Here is a 17,402-nt window from a genome sequence, read left to right on the forward strand (position 1 = left end):
TAACTTCATTTTAATACCACCTTCAACATATCCCGTGGAGCTGATGCTTTGGTTTTTGTATATATAATATGTATGTATATTACTCAACAAAATGAAACTGGGAATAGCTGGACTGATGTTTCAAATTCTACACTGCAGCAGCTTCATATCTGTGATAACATGCACAGAAATGGATAGTACTATCAGTGATTAGGAACTGCTACATGCAAAAAGGATATGTTTGCAGGGAGTAATCCATCTGTTCCTCTGATGTTGGGCAGCAGCACACATTATGTCCCATCATTTTTAGTATTCTGACTGCAAGGTTGTACTGCTTCAAGGATATGTGTGCAGTGGTGTGGTTCCATTTATCATCTTACAGTTATGCCTGCCAATATTCCAAGACCAATTATTCAAGCTTATGACATGCACATTTGACTGCTAACAGTGTTGGGTTTTATCATTTGTCTGAGAAAGGGCCATAGTGGTAGCCAGCTGAGCAGGATGGGCTAGATTTTCCTATCCCCAGCAACAGTTTCCAACTCATCAGGTAAGATTTCTAGGCACTCTAAAGGAAAGTGGAGAAATATAATCCATACAATGGGTCTTGGGTCTGCCCTGAGGTCACCTGCCAATGGGCTGTGGCTGGTATGTCTCCAGGTGGGGGGAAGAGAAGCACTCAGAAGCTTCCTCACAAAATGCACAAACCATCTCATTTAACTCCACTCAACATGGAGGAGCAGTGACTGCACTCTAAGATCCTTTCAAGCTGCCAAACTCCTTACTCTGGCAGGGAATGAGTTCATTTCTGCTGTCTCATCGTATGAGTTACTATCAAAAAAATCAAGGCCATATGGGATGGAGGATAGACTGACTGCTAAACTGAATGTTTTGTTCCTATGACTTTGCTCTTGCTTTTTCCACTATCATCCAAGCTAATGTTTGCAGTACTGCTGCTCCTGCACCTATCTGCTGGTCTATCACCCAATCCCCCATAGCCTTACTTATGAATGTATGAATAACAGTCCAAAATATTTAAAGTCCTCCACCTGAATAATCTCTCCCACCCCCTCAAGACAGCAATCCACTCTTTTCTGAGACAGAATCATGACTGTTAATTTGAAGGTTCTAATTTTTCAATCCATCTGCTTCACACACAGCAGGATGCTGCTCCAGTGCACACAGATTGTGGTCACTTAAGATTACAAGGACAACATCTTCTGCAAACAGCAGTGATGCACCCCTCATGTCACCAAGCTTAATACTCTACACACAGTGGCTGCACCCTGAAATTCTGTCCATGAAAATTTCCAGCAGAACAGAAACAAGATATAAACATGTTGGTGTGCTTCACAAACACTGAACGTATTTAATACTGAAAATGTGGACACATTGCAACACCACCTCAGGGACACATATACTGTTGTCATTTCCCACAAGATATTCCAGAATATTTGCCTTCTACTGGTCCAAAAAACACAATTAGCAAGTATTGAAAATTCCAGTGACCTCAGAATCTGCACAAGGACAAAGCTGATTTATTCTTGTGTGCTCGAGTCAGAATCCACGTTCTGAAAACTCGATCAACTGATAGGGACCTGAATTTGTCTTCCAGCAAGTTGGCTATCCACCTTATCATGTAATGATTTATTTTTGAGGATAATAGTTTCCTTACAATTCTGGCATGAGGTATGTTATTGAATGCCTTGATCAGATCAAGATAAGCTCTGTGAACAGCATGAGTACTGTCAACAGTTTGCATAACCTTCTTGAAAAAAATTAAGGTTTAAAAAGCATGCTTTCCCATTTATGAAGCCAAATTGTTATAATCAAGAATAATGAGATTACTAATATCATAATTAATGAGGGCAGTTATAATACACTCCACTACTTTACAGATCACACTCGTAAGACTGATTCTCCATGATTTTTACTGGCCATGTTAGGGCCACTCTTGTGGAGGGGCTGCATCACAGCAGTGCCAGGATTCAGAAGCATAGCCTTTAGCTAGGCTTAGGTTAAACAGTTTAAGGAGAGGGTTGGCAAGATTTTGTTTGATGCTGTTTAATACTCACCTAGGTATGTTGTCAGAACATGTAGAAGAAGTTCTTTTGTTTTTTGATAACACCTTAGAAATACATTCTTTAGTATTGATAGGGGGTGTAAAAGTCTCTGGGATAAGTATTGTTAGAATAAGTGTTTTTTGGGTAAAGTTTGTGAAGAACTTGTTTGCTTTCAATGTCATTTGGGTCAGACGGTGGGTCTATTAAGGATAGGTTTAGAAAGATGTTAAATGTTATTTCTTAGTCTTCTAACATAGATAAAGGATTTGTTGTTACCCTTTGCTTCAGAAGCTGTTATGTTGACAGGTTAATATATACTTAATAGGCTGTTGATCTGTGAGGATCTTGTGATGCCTAGCTCTGCATTCCTGTGGTAGTTATCAGTCCTTATATTCTGTAATATGAATTCCCAAAGATGGGCCACAGAAGTATATGTTTTTGCTTACATTTCCCCATCCATGAGGGCCACTGGGGCTAATGCAGGTGTGAATTTTCAGTTACCCATCCATTCATCCAAGTTACATTTGAATAGAGTAAGAGAGGTACTCTGCTTTATGTAGAGGGAACGGCAATTCCATACAAGTGGTATCCACTGTGATACATACCTATCCATACAGCATCTTCTGCTAATCCTGCAAAAGAGACTGACATCCCCAGATCAAGTATTTATACCACTTGACTTCTGAACATGTAATATGTCAAATAGAACAAAGCCCATCAGTGTTGGGTTGGGGTCTGCCTTGTATGCCAGGCATAAGTTACATCTTAACAGTCGGTAAGAGGCAACAGGGTTTTGAGTTGTTCCATGAAGGACAAGTTTTCAAGCTTTGTATCCTTTTTGTAAGATATCTATGTGGATGTTCCAGTTGATACATGTGTCTGAACAGATACATGCTGAAGGGGGCATTATACTCAATGATTGAACTTATGAGGACTGATTAAAGGGGACAGTAACACTGATGGACCTGGGAGCAATCCATTTGGTTATGAGAAGCACAATATGTAACAATATATAATTTGAATATCAAATATAGAACGTAGAATATAGAGTATGGAATATAGAAATTTCCTTACTACAGTGGACATATATTTGTCAAAGGTTAGGTTGCTGTCCACATAAATTCCCAAAATTCCCAAATTCCAAACAACTGGGTAAACTGTTATTGGTGTATTGTCAATGTGGTAGAAAAGGGGTACGAAATGAGTGCTAATGAAGTGAATTTGTAGGAAAGATGTGTATATAATAGAGCATTCTAGGTAGCAGAGTGTGTGCTAAGCCACCAGGAAGATAAGAAGGGTAACTTAAACTTTAGCAGTCTAAGGGGAGGATCTTTCCTGTTTGATTTACTAGGTCCCAGCACTATATGCAGATAAGATTAGACTAGGATGAGTTTAAAGATACAATTTATATTAAGGGAAGTTAAATTAAGAGCAATACTGGTTATTGGGTAGAAATTTCGTATTGTGAATCTATGAAATACATTTGGAAGGAAACAGTACTTAAGTAGCTTACACAGATGACACTTTAGTGCTTAATGACAATTGCAATGAAAGAGGAGAGGGATGGACTTTGGCAGTGAAATTACTATAAGGAGTGGAAAACAGAAACACTGGCTTTTAAAGCCACATCAACATCAGGGTGGGATGGTTGGGAAAAAACTCAACACAGCTGTAACAAGCCAGAAACTGAATCAGATACTTAATCTTGTAGCCCACAATATTTCATGTCTGCAATCTTCCACTAAAAGTCTTGTATCCTTTTTAGTAAAGTATCTCTGTGGGCATTCCATTTGTTGCATGTGTCTGAACAGATGCATGCCAAAGGGGACATTATACTCAATGGCTGGCCTAATGAGGGCTGAGTAAAGGGTGACAATGGCATTCCTAGATGTCATTATTTTGTGGTAACAATATTCTCAGAAAAGTCATCAATTTACCTGGAAAAAGTCACAAAAGCTGCAGACAGGCAATTTCAGAGTACTCTAACTAAAGAAGGACAATAATGTCCTGCCTAGCCATGCTATAAATAGCAATTAGACAAAACAAGCAAAACAAGAGAACCAACAAGCAGACACATCTGAAAGAGCTGGTTGTGCTCAGACACATATATACACACAGAAATATAAGAATGTATGACCAGAAGGTGAGCTTAAGACACAGGAACAATATTAGGCAAGCGATCATAAGGACCATGAGATTCCTATAACCACAGACATCTTCAAGTAGACAGGTCAAAGTTCATGCCTCCTTTGTCAAGCATTTAATATTGCTCAGCTCATAAATCAAGTTTAGGAATCCAGAGAAGTAAATTATTAAAAACATGATAACTATAGAAGAACTCTACTCTGAAATGTTTGAGAGATGTTTAAAAAGGGAACTCTGTCACTGACTTTTTTTAATACCTAGTGATAACATTTTATTATAAATGTTCCATGATTGTGGTAGATCCATAAAATATCAGTGTAACATATAAAGAAACTTATAAATACCTTATTTGAAATGTATGGTGTTTTTCCCCATCATTTAAAAGTCCTCTGAAGACTGGGAAGCGATAGTGAGCATCGCTGCTGTTGACTTACCTACAAGTCCTCGCTGTGGAAATCTTCTGCCTACAGACCCGATGTTTACAGAAACTCTGTCTCACAGAGAGAGGTAAGAAAAATTATTCTGATAATATCATAAAGTCTTCACAGAAATTCATCCTTATTCTCTTATCTTATGATATTGTTGTCTAAACAGAGCTGCTACAAGCTATTTATTTAATGTTGTGCTGTTTTCTTTCTTGATTTTAACCCCAGAGCTGAGCCATCATCTTTCTTCATTTATGAGAATCTTCTGTTTCAGTTATACAATCCAGTGCCTTACAATATATATACTGAAACTACATATGAGTTTTATATTTTGATACACTGCTATCCAAAAACCTTTATCAGCAATCCCATTGGTATTGGCAAATAAAGTCCATCAGCAGTGCTAATGAGCTTGGTTTTTACAGTCTTTTAGGTCACAAAGGACCCATTAGTGGAAGGATCAGTCAGTGGGCATGCTCCCTTCTTCTCCCTAATGGAAGACATGGAACAAACAAGCAGTTACTAATTACACAAACAGGGTATCTGATATCCCAGAGTAAGCATGCACACAATAGCAAAAAGTGTTGACCTATACAGTGGGCACCATGGCATAGAGGGACAAAGCCCTGACTATAGTCTCAACAACCAAGGTCTGATTAGTGGCTTGGGCATCTGAGGTGCTGGCAAGGGAGGATGGTGGTATCTATGATGTGGGGTGCATGCCAGACGTCTTTTTGCTAGGGCTCTTGTGGAGGCTGGAACTCAGAGAAATCATGTTGCGATGGATGGGCAGGAGCACAGAGCAGACATGGGCTATACTTTTGGGCCCAGGGGTGAGGCACAGGCTTTGGATGCTCTGCAATGCCTGCCAGACAGATAATAGTGGTTGTCATGACATAGGGAGAGGACATTATGGTGAAAGAAAATCTCAGTCCCCTTCATGTTCACTTTGCTACTCTTGGTAGCTTATCCCTCACCCCAAGGATGGAGAAGTAACGGACTGCAGAGTTGAATTATCACCCCAGGAAAACAGATGGCAAACTGAAGAAGTCAGGGTGGAGGTCTGATGGTCAGAGGAGATATCAGACAAAAAAAAGTGTTGGCATATTGCATGAAAGCCTGTGAAAGTGAGGTCAAACTGAAAAAAAAAAAAAGCTCAGCATTGGTTGCATCATGGCTTTCCAGGCCCCTGCTACTCGGTCTTTGCACACCTCTTCAGGAGTGTAATATAAATGGACTATAAATGGATTTTCACAGAATGTCCAGATTTTTTTCTCAAATTTTTCATCTTTTTCTTGTAAATTTGCAGTTTTCTGGGAAGTCACTGAGGAGTGAAGCTATTAAATAATGATAGACATTTAAGTTTCAGATTTTGTATCCTCCAGAAAATACTTGCTAATGCAGAACCTGTTACTCTAACAACCTCCTAATTTTATAAAAGTTATATTTACAAGCTGTCCCTGTTTTTATAGGTTCATAGGTGTTTACTAAGCAAGTGACCACAAGGGCCTTTTAAGCCTAGCCATGCACCCCAAATCTCTGACAAGTTCTGATAACCTTGATAAGTGTAAGCATGAGCTTCTGAGATGAATCATTTACAGGTTACCTGTGTCCATTAGAGACATAGGAGCCAAACCAGGGATGACTTTCCAATTTCCCATCCAATTGTCCAAGCTGCACTTGAATTGGGTTAGGGAGGAAGTCTGCTTCACATGAATGGGGAGTCTGTTCCATAGATGGGCTAGTCTATGGGATATATACCTATCTCTCCAGCAGGTTCTGTTTATATCACAGGCAAGGTTTAAGTCTTTATAACAGGTAATTCTGGTGCTTTTTACTTTGTGGATATGCAGGAGGTCCATCAGAATGGAGTCTGACAATGCCTTATATACCAGGCATAGATCTCCCCTCAAAAGCCTGTAGGAGACAGAATACAGGGATAGGGCCTTGAGGTGGTCTGCATAAGACATTTTACTTACTCCCTGCATTCCTTCAGTGAGGAACCTCTGTGGGCGTTCCTATTGTTGGATATGCCTAGTTAAGTACATACCAAAGGGGGCATTGTACTCCATGATAGGTTTGATGAATGACAAATCCTTGGACTTAGATGCCATACCTTTGTTTATAAGTTGCGCAACATAGAGTGATTTCCTCACCACTCTAGACACATGATGATCAAAGGCTAGATTACTATCTATGTGTGTCCCTAAGTCCCTGACTACTGGGTCAGCTCTAAGGGGTCTGTTGACAATATGATAGTTACCAAGGATGGATGACTTTCCAAAGGATGCTATTATGCATTTCTTGGCATTTAGTTTTAGTCCATGGCTCTGACACCAGTTGTTTGTCTGTGTCAGCCTCTCCGGGAAAACATGTGTGCCAGTGTGAGATTCAATGATAGGTCCTAATTTGCAACCATTTGCAAATGTAGTCAGCCAGAGACCACAGACATTGGCCTTGACTTCTGAGAAGTAAATGCCAAAAAGGAGCAGTCCAAGGACTGATCCCTGAGGAACTCCACTTGTGACTGGCCTCTTTGTAGAGGTGAACTCCCCACTTCTAACTTCCTGAGTCCTGTCTGTGAGCCAGTTGGCTATCCAGTGGGTGGCATACAGGTTTGTACCTAACCTCTTGAGTTTGTCAACAATTTTCGAGTGGGGTATTGTGTCAAATGCCTTGGCCAGGTCAATGTAGGCAGTGTGAACAATTTTGCCCTCATCCATTGCTTTGGTCACGTTCTTAAAGAAGTCCACCAGGTTGAGTAGGTATGATTTGCCCTTGAAACCAAACTGGGTTGAGTCTAGTGTCTGGAGGTTTACTATATCTCTGTTGATTATCTTCATAATAATTCTTTCCATTGCTTTAAATATAAGACTAGTGAGACATATGGGTCTGTAGTTTCTAGGGTCTGTAGATGGCCCACCTTTGTGCAGATGGATGACTGTTGCCTTTCTCCATTCATGAGGCATGAAGCCTGTTTGGAGGCCACAGTTAAACAGTAATTCCAGAGGCCTCGATAGGTCATGTTTCATGCTATTTAGAAGGCATCCTGGGATATTGTCTGGGCCCACTGGTGCAGTGTTCTTAGTCATAGAGAGCATTAAAGGACCTGTTCCCTAGTGATAGTAGGGGCAGTTATATTTGATGATATTTCCGGAGGGAAGGTTGAGTGGGTGAGAGGAGTAACACTGGAGCTGAATTTATCAGCCAGGAGGTTTGCTATATCTTCTGGCTCAGTATAGGTGGCTCCATTTACAATGAGCTCTGCACACAATTGTGTATTGCCTTTGAGGTTGTGGACATAGGTAAAGAATGTTTTGTGGTTATCCTTAGCCTAGGAGGCCAAACTTACCTGAAATTTGGCTTTGGTATACTTTATTTGTCCCCTGAGTTCTTTTAGTTTGATGAGACTGCTTTTATCTTGCTGGGTGCTGCACCTCCTATTTTTTATCATGATTCTCTTCCTGCTGTTATACAGCCTACTGATTCTGTGATTCCACCAGGGTGGCTTATTTTTTGAGTGAGTTCTGTACTTCTTCCTGGTGGGTACTTCTGCCTCTGCAGCTACTAACATACTTGTACGGGGTTTCTGTGAACAGTTCTGCATAGGCAGAAGTCCTCTCAGGGTTTATGGGGGCATGAAATTTTGCCAGATTCTCACTTAATAGCAGGCGGTTAGCCTTAGAATAGTTTGTGAATATTGCAATTTTAGCTGTGGGTCTAGGTTTTATTTTTACTTCAAACGAGACCATTTTGTGGTCTGGCCTTACCAGGGAAGGCATTACAGTAAGGGGTGTGCAGCAGTCTCCCATATTAGTGAGGACCAGATCCAGTATGGTTGGACCACTGGTTGGTGTATTGACTATCTGGTCCATGGAGTTTGCATTTACAAAATCCAGGAATCTCTGTGCATGTTTGTTTGGTGTTGTATAGGATTCCCAGTTAATAGTGGGGTAATTAAAGTCACCCACAAATATGGTATTGGGTTGGATGGTTAGTGTTTCTAATAAGTTTAAACATATGGCATGGGTTTTCTGGGTCATAGAGGGGGGCCTGTAGCTTGCAAGGAAGTGGTATTGGATTTTACTTGTGTTGATTTGTACATTTTTATTTTTATTTTTTATTTTACATTTGTTAACTGGGAGAGTTCGACTAGATACAGGTCCATTTTCAGCGGAGGACTGGGGAGAAAAGCTGCAGCAAATACATTAACATTTTCAGGCATTACATGTGACCTACATTCAGGCAGACTAGCACTGTGAACTAAAGGACAGCATTTAGTATACACTCTAAGTGATTATTGAGAACAACAGATAACACAGCACGTATCACGTTCCTAAATATGACAAACATGTCCATTTCAGTAGTTACTAGACAAGCTGTGAGATTAGCAATATTCTAGAGTATTATCCAGGGGTGAGACAGGAGCATAGCCTGTTGTTCCTAAAGTGAATTTCAAGGAGTTTCCTAAACTGAGTGGTGGAGTTTTTGGATGTTAAGTGAGCAGGTAGGGAGTTCCAGAGTTTAGAGATAGAGTGGCTATAGACGGCTTTTCCTGCTTCAAGGTTAAATTTGGTGACCTGAAGATGATTTTGGGTGCTAGATCTTAAGGTTCTTATAGTGGTGTGAGGATGAAGTAGGTGTTGTAGAGCTAGGGTTTTATCTGAGTGGTATAAAATTTTGTGGGCTAGTGGAAGTTGGTTGGTTTGAAGTATGAGAGGAAGCTCTAACCAGTTAAGCTTGTTGAGACATTCACAGTGATGTGTTCTATAGGATGAGGCTGTAGAAAATCTAGCGATCTTATTATAGCAGGATTCGAGTTTGTTTAGATCAGTTTTACGAAGGTTAGTGAGAATAGGGGAGGCATAGAGTAAGGTAGATAGTAGGTGTGTTCTAGCTTTTGTAATTTTGGAGTGATTTAAAAGAAAGTGTTTATTACGATAAAGTAGTCCAACTTTGTTATGAACTTTTTTTATAGTTTGGGCAATGTGTAGGTCAAATCTAAGGTGATTGTCTATTTCCACACCTAGCAGCTTGGTGTGATTGGCAGGGGTAATAGTGGTATTGTTGTTGGAGGAGATTGTGAAGTCTGTGGGAGGGTAGGGATCTGTGTGAGCTAAAGAGGAGTCATTTTGTTTTGGATGGGTTAAGAATGAGCTGTTGGTTTGCGAACCAAGTTTCGGCTAGAGAGAAGCACTCTTGTGTTTGAGAGAGAAGGTGATCTAGCATGGGGGCTGCACAGATTATAGTGGTGGTATCTGCATATTGTATTATAGAGGCCTTTGGTGTGGTGGATGGTGGATGGAAGTTGATTAGTGAACAGGGTGAATAGTAAAGGACCTAAGATGGAGCCTTGGGGGACCCCTAGGGAAACAGGTAGCAAGGAGGATATTTGGATTTGCCATTTTACTGCTTGCTGTCTCCCAGATAGATAGCTCTTAAACCAAGAAATAGAAGAGGTACTGAAGTTTAGGGAACAGAGTGCGTGTAAGAGTTTTCGGTGATTGACCATGTCAAAAGCTTTGGATAAATCTGGGAATGTAGCAGATATGAACAGTTCATTATTTCTGTGATTATTAATGGTGTTAGTGAATGATGTAAGTGCGGTGGTAGTGCTATGGAAGGGGTTTAAAGTCATGTTGCTGTATGAATAGTAGTTTGTTTTCTTGGAGATATTTCATCAATTGTGTGTGAATTACCCTCTCAAGGATTTTTGATAAAGGTGATAGTATAGCTATAGGCCGATAGTTATTGAGTTCAAAAGAGTTTCTCCCTTTGTGAAGTGGCATTATATGGGATATTTTCCATAAGTGGGGTACTGTACACTCGGAGATGGCTCTGTTAATTAGGATAGTGACAGGATAGGCTATAGCTTCAGCGGCTAGTTGTAGATATTCTGTGGGTAGCTTGTTGGTGGCTTGGGTGGTCAATTTGAGTTTTTGGAGAAGTTTTTGCATGGTCTTGATTGGTACTGAATGAAAGTTAAAGTGGGGGCCATATCTTTTTGTTTCGTTTGGAGAAGATGATTTTGTTGGAGTGGAGTTATTAAAGCTAGTTTAGTTATTTGCAAGGGCTTGGATAGTTTCTGTAAAGAACTTGTTGAATTGTGTGGGGATATTGTCATGCTTGTTTACTGTTTCTGGATTGGGGGTTTCCCTGGTTGTAAGACATAGTTGATTGCTGCCCAGAATTTCTGGGAGTTATTTGAATATTTATTTTTAATATGTTGGTAGTAGGAGATTTTATCTGTTTTAATAAGTGTCTTGGCCTTGTTGCGTAGTTCAAGGTAGTTTTGTTTGTCTATTTGTGTTTTACTCTTATTAAATTGTGTCCAGGCTTTGTTCCTATTTTTGAGTAATGCTTTCATGTCTTTAGTTAGCCAGGGGACATATTTAGTTTTAATTCTAGAGGTTGTGGGGGGGGGGCATGGTGGTTAAGTATATTTATGAAGGTTGTATTAAAGTATGAGACTGCGTTGTCGAGTGCTAATTTTTTCAAGGGGGTCCAGTTACAGCTTTTTAGGTCCATGTTAAAGTTATTCAGGTTAAAATGTTTATTATTTCTAATTTCTTGTACTGTTACCTGGGTCATTTCGAGTCTTTTACATCTTAGCAACAAAGAGGTACAGCACGACCATTCACATATAAACAGGGTTATTGTATCCAAGCTTTTGGGCCAAAGCTGTTTTTCAAGAATAAAACACTTCATTTAAAACCACACAATAAATAGTCAAAATATCACTGATCCATCAGGGCAGTGTACCACCACTCACCCTTCCTGAATAAGCAGCGTCCTCCACCCCCTCACTTATTCTTACACATTAGGCAGCATCCTACTGCTCACTTTCATCCTAAACTCTCACTTCCATCCAAGCCACCAGGTGTAAGCAGCATGCAACCACTAATTTTCACCACTTCAGGCTTCCTTACTCTACAATGCACAGCAGAGGGGGAACAGAAGAGGGACAAGCCTGTCCCTCTTCTCTGCCCACCAGCCTGACCCAGGCTGTTCCCCCTCACTAACATCACCCTCTAACTAATTCCTCCAAAAACAATCCCAAATTTAAATTAAACAAATCCGAACCAACATCCTTGAGGTGCACTCCATCATCCCTGAACCACATAGAATCCCTGTCAGCAAACTCCGTATGCTGAATGGTCTGCATGTCCATTGCCCCCAACTGCCTCACCAACTTGAAATTCACAAAATTCCATGCTTGCCCCATTGCCAAGAATTTCCTAGCATTCCTCCAAGACAAACTGGGTATAATCTCTGACCACATTAAGCACACACTTGGGTACAGCCTCCTTAATGCAAGCAAATATTTCATTATCTGATAAACTAACTGCTGCTTTGGTGCCCAACTCAAATCGTTACCTCCCAAGTGCATCAACAATACTCAAGGAAGTCCCACCTGAGCTTGTATCACTGTAAATACCTGCAACAACTGGTTCCACCCGAGTCCTCTAAAGCCATGCCATGTGACTGTCCACTCAAACTGGTGCAAACCCAAATCAGAACCGTTACTCCTAAAAGTAGCCCTCCGCACTGCCCAGTAAATGTACGAGTGACCTATGGTGATAATCCTGTTACCTGAAAAAAATAATACTAGAAATACAACACCACCCCGTAGCCAATATAAGTCAAAAAGGCATTACAAGACTCATCACCCCACCCTCTTAATGACCTCAGTTGAGATACCCTCTCTTGCTAAATCTGAAGCCCTACACATCCTGAAAAAATAAGTAGATAAATCTTTCTTTATCAAATCCCATACAACAAAAAGCCCTTCTCATCACTGAAATCAGCTATCCCCTGATATCACCTTACCACCCCCTTGACCAGAAAACCTGTGAACTCCCCTTGTGTGATGCTAGTAATTTTTTCACCCACACCACAGGACACACATGCTCTGACCTGTCCTTCACTAAAACTATTTGTGTGCCCCTGCCAGCCTGATCCAACTTAGATGTCCGTATCGGAATGTGAACTGCTCCAGGTAATAGCATAACGTCCTCCCAAACCAATGACCCCAAAACCTCTGACACCTTAAAGGCCCCAAAGTACATCCATACACATGTCACCCACACAACATAATCCACCGATTCCCCACTTGTCATGGCTAAACTCCACAAAAAGACCTTCAAAACCTGCCTTGTCACTGGCCAACACTTATCCCTGTTCAGACCTTCTTCCCTATCCCATCCCTTCAACACTCGCCCCACCATCCAGGATTTAGTAAACTCCCACAGCCGTGCCACATGAGCAAATACACTGATTGCTGCCAAGTCCACCCTAACCAATTTTACTGCCCTACCCTGTGCCCTAGCCCAAGCTAAATATCACAACAGCAATTCTTCTGACTAAACACCTTCCTCTGATAAATGTAAAATAAATCTATTCAAAATCACACAATGCCTACCAGTAGCCTTCCTGGTGGACAGCGTTCAGGACTGTTCCACCAACCATCTAATCACTGCAGCCCAATTCACTACACCTCATCTGGCACCACCACCAGCTCCTCTGCTGCCATCGGGGCTAACTGCCAGAACCCAGAAAACTGAAAGAAAGACAGGCTGTCAGCAATTCCATTCCTAACACCTGATACATGCACACCTGAAAAAGAAAAATTAATTAACAAGCTCTGTAAGACGAACTTATGCAACACCAACAATAAGAGCTCAGACTTAGTTGTCTTAACCTGTAAAACCCACACCACTGCAATGTTGTCAGAATAAAAAAAACACCTTCCTGCCCCTCAACTGGTCCTGCCACATGACAAGATACCACCTAAATCGGCATTAACTCTAAAAAACCTACATTCTGCAATCCTGCCATGGCAGCACAAACCACTCACCCCCATGTCAATGCCCCCTGCAGTGTCAATGAACAACTGTAAGTCCCATTGCCCAACCCAATCTAACTGCCAAAAGGTGAAGACATTAAATTGCTCTAAAAACTGCAACCATAAAGTTAAATCTTCACAGGTCACTTTGCCAGTTCTCACCCAATGATGCTTACTTTTCCCCCCTTTCAACAAAAAGGCTACCGACCTACAGAAAGTACGCCCTGGATGAACAGCCTGACAGGCAAAACTCAAGAGTCCTAAGAGTTCAATAACATTTGTCACTCACACGTTGTCCCTAGCCTACATCCATACTATCTTCTGTTTTAATCTGGTTACCTTGTCCCCAGGAAAACAAAATACACATTCTACATCCAACATCAGTACCAAAAATCTAATCCTTTCGCCAGACCCTTTAGTTTCCATGTGGCCAATAGAAACCCTAGTTCCTCACACATTCCTAAAAACTCATGCATAGATACTGCAGCCCCCTCACGCCCCTCACCTACCAAAAAGACGTCATCCAAGTAATGTACCGCACTTTGACTATCCACCCATGTGCTGCCAGATCCAATGTAAAGCCATGCTAAACTTTTCAAAAGTGGAACAGGCTACTGAACAACCTATCAGCATGGCCTTTTCAAAATAAAACCTACCTTCCCCTTCATGCCCAACAATGGCCAATCCTCCTCCCAAACTGGCAGAAGATGAAAAGTGGACTCAATATCCACCTTAACCAACCATGGATCTTTAAACCTTCTAATAACTTATGCTGCATTATCCGATGATGCATAACTCACCTTAGCCTCCTCCACCAAAATAGTCATTGACAGAATTATAAACGAAAAAAGTGAAGCAGAAGCACCAAAATTATAACAAGAATCCACCTTACAGGTACTTCAGAAAATGGAAAATATGAGGTTTGTTTGATAAAAGGTTTTAATGCACAATGGTGCTACAAGTGCGTTTGTGTCTATGCAGTTTGTGTGGTGCTACAAGTGCGTTTATTTGTCTATGCAGTTTGTGGATTGTGCATTAAAACCTTGCACATCTTCCCGCATTGAAGGCCCAACACACCCCAACACCTCCTTCCCCTATCTTGTTCCCTTTGTCACCCACAGTGAAGCTGTCCATCATAGTAGCCAGCAAGATATTCAGGTGTCTCACCTCTCAGAGCATGGACTGATCAACCACCTTCCTCTTGCAAAATCTCTGATCACACCAGAGCCAAGCATTGCTGGCCTGTAGATGTTGCACCTCCCATATTGTCAAAAAATAAGCCAAGAGTGGAAGGGCCAAAACATTATCCTTTCCCAATCATACTGCCATATAGTAAACAAAGCCCAACACCCAATTCTTCTACATTCTCGGCCACATTTTTCCTACCCGTCTTTGACCTAGGACTGCTAAAGCTGTCAAGAGATCCTTACCATTTTCTGTCTCTGCCTCCAGCAAATGTTGGACAACGTCTGTATCAATTAAATCAAAAATATCCACATACTCCCCTTTCCAAATCTTCTCTTTTACTGACAAGGGTATGTGAAGAGTCAGGAAGACTGCTGCATTCCCTTGCCCCAGTGTCTGCATAGCCAACCAATCACCTGATTGCATACCAAAATCTGATCCCCACCTCCTCCAAGCAAGAATTGGCCTCTTCCCCTGACCTACCAACCATTTCTGGACTGTGCAAACCAGAACTGCTCTGCAGCCCCTGCCTCTCTCCTGCTAAAGTCTGTAGGCCCCCAAAACCACTCACAGGGCCCTTTGCTGATGCATTTGAGCTGCTACCCCTATCACCAAATCTATGGCTCCCTCACCACCTACCCACCGAACCTACTGACCCATCCGCCCCACTAACAATTACTGTAGGAGCATTACCTGTCAGAGCAGCAAGTGCTGAGTCCACCACAGGAGCCTCTGCTGCCACCACCTTGCTAGACTGTGACTGACATGCTCTTTTGCTGCTTTCCCCCTGATGGTTTCCATATTTTATGACTGGTTTGGCCCTTTGCTGCCACCACCGTCTCACTGATGGGCATCTCTCAAAAAGGTCCTCCACCTGAGCAACAATGTCGGCCCACCTCTGCTGCAATGTCTGGACATCAGCCATGTCATCCACCAAGCTACTGGCACCTGCAAGGAGACAAAACGAATCTAAGCAAACACGAAACAAAAAAGAATGCCTCTGACACCTAATGACCCAATTCCAGGCCTTACATAAACACAGCATTATAGGTTAGTACTAAGCTACCTGCCCTCATGGCCAGTTTAAACCTACCCAGTGATCCCCTATGAGAATTAAACCCTGCACCATGTGTCTGTAAGTTAATCACTTAACCACTCATCTACCCCCCCCTTATTATACCACTTCAGCACCTACTTATGAAAATTCATGCTACTACAAAGCCCATTATCCTATCAACTGACAATGCTCATAGCAGCCATTAACCCTTTTCTTTTATTTTTTTTATTTTTGAGTTTTATATAATCCCCATTTTGGGGTTGCCACTAACCCTTTTGTCCCACTTGCATATAGGGTGCTGTCCCGATGAGTTGCTCTAAAGGGTTGTCCAAACAGTAACAGCTGCTGAAAATCCACTCAATTTCTGAAACGTTTCACAGATCAGATTATATATACAGTCCAGCCAGTGTTTAACTATAAAATCAGGAACACTAACAAGAATGGATTGAATGTGGAAAATACTACCCGGTTAGCCTGCTGTGTTCTGGGCAGGCAAAGGTGTCCTTTCAAGAAAGGCACACACACACACACACACAAATGCGCGCGCAGACACACACACACACACACACACACACACACACACACACACACACACACACAAGAAAAAAAATTAATAATTATTCGCACCGCACACAATGTGGCTTGATAAGCCCACTGCACATGTATGGAAACCAGCCAGCACTCACAGGCAGCCCAATGACCCTAGAATTAACAACCACACTTCCTTGATCCTCCTATCAATGACAAGCAAGGGGACTCAGTAACTGTAATGCTCACACTTTCTGCAATGAATGGATTTACTGCACATGTTATCATTGAAGGCACCATCAAATGCCGACAACTGAAATAATGACCAAATTGGACCGCAACCCAAGGGATCCAGCCAGAGACCTATCCACCGAGGAAATGGGGGAACTGCTGAAGAACCACACTGAGCAGATGGCATTATCAGGTACAACTCCTGAAAACAAAATACCTGACAAGAGGCTCTTACTATGAACTACAAGTAAGCCTTTGCACCCACTCACACACACAGCCTCCCTCCCATGATATTTAACCGCAAAAAAGATTAAACTGATAGTTTCCTACATTGAAAATGGGGGGGGGGGGCTGCTGAAGCACCAATTCAGCAATGCATTTGGAAACAGAGTAGTAGTAAAATTACCGTAAGGCTCCTTCTTGATATACAAAGAAAAGGCCACAGACTAACATCACAATTGCTATCAAATACCTATATAATCAAATGCTGTCAAATAACAGTGATTTTTATCAGACCCTGAATCCATGAATAAATACAGTAAAATTGACATCACTTAAATGAAACACTAGCCTTCACCAGCCATTACTAAACAGGGCCTACCTGCACCAAAAGTACCTATGAGGTCATCAGGATGTGTTGCTCGCAATAACAAGATCACGCCAAAATGTGCTCCCCAACTGGCTCCCAATATCAAAATTACCTTAGGTCCCATCCCATGCTTACCTCACTTCCTCCCTCCATCCCTCCAGAAATGAACCCTTCCTTGCCCTACTTACATCTATACATCTTGCCTAGCCTGCCCAACCCCTCCAACCCTCACCTATCTGTAGATACCCATCTATCCCCCCCCCCCACCAAAGATGTCCCGTGACAAATTTGTCTGCTCCAAACATTATTTATAAGACCCATTGCTCCTTCTATTATTGGAGCTGTCTGGGTATCC

At 41.7% G+C, this 17,402-nt stretch overlaps 1 protein-coding gene across 4 annotated transcripts in view; it reads left to right on the forward strand.

Annotated features, from left to right (window-relative positions):
• The window catches only part of LOC122807740 (laminin subunit beta-1-like), a 2,263,691-nt gene that overhangs the window by 1,520,054 nt on the left and 726,235 nt on the right, over window positions 1-17,402 (forward strand). For all 4 annotated transcript variants that reach the window (XM_044078727.1, XM_044078725.1, XM_044078726.1 and 1 more), the window contains one exon: window positions 4,573-4,694. In XM_044078727.1, the coding sequence (XP_043934662.1) occupies window positions 4,573-4,694 (122 nt within the window). The remainder of the gene's footprint in view (window positions 1-4,572; window positions 4,695-17,402) is intronic.

Source organism: Protopterus annectens, chromosome 7.part1, assembly GCF_019279795.1.
Source record: "Protopterus annectens isolate FY-2018-M chromosome 7.part1, PAN1.0, whole genome shotgun sequence".
NCBI lineage: Eukaryota > Metazoa > Chordata > Ceratodontiformes > Protopteridae > Protopterus > Protopterus annectens.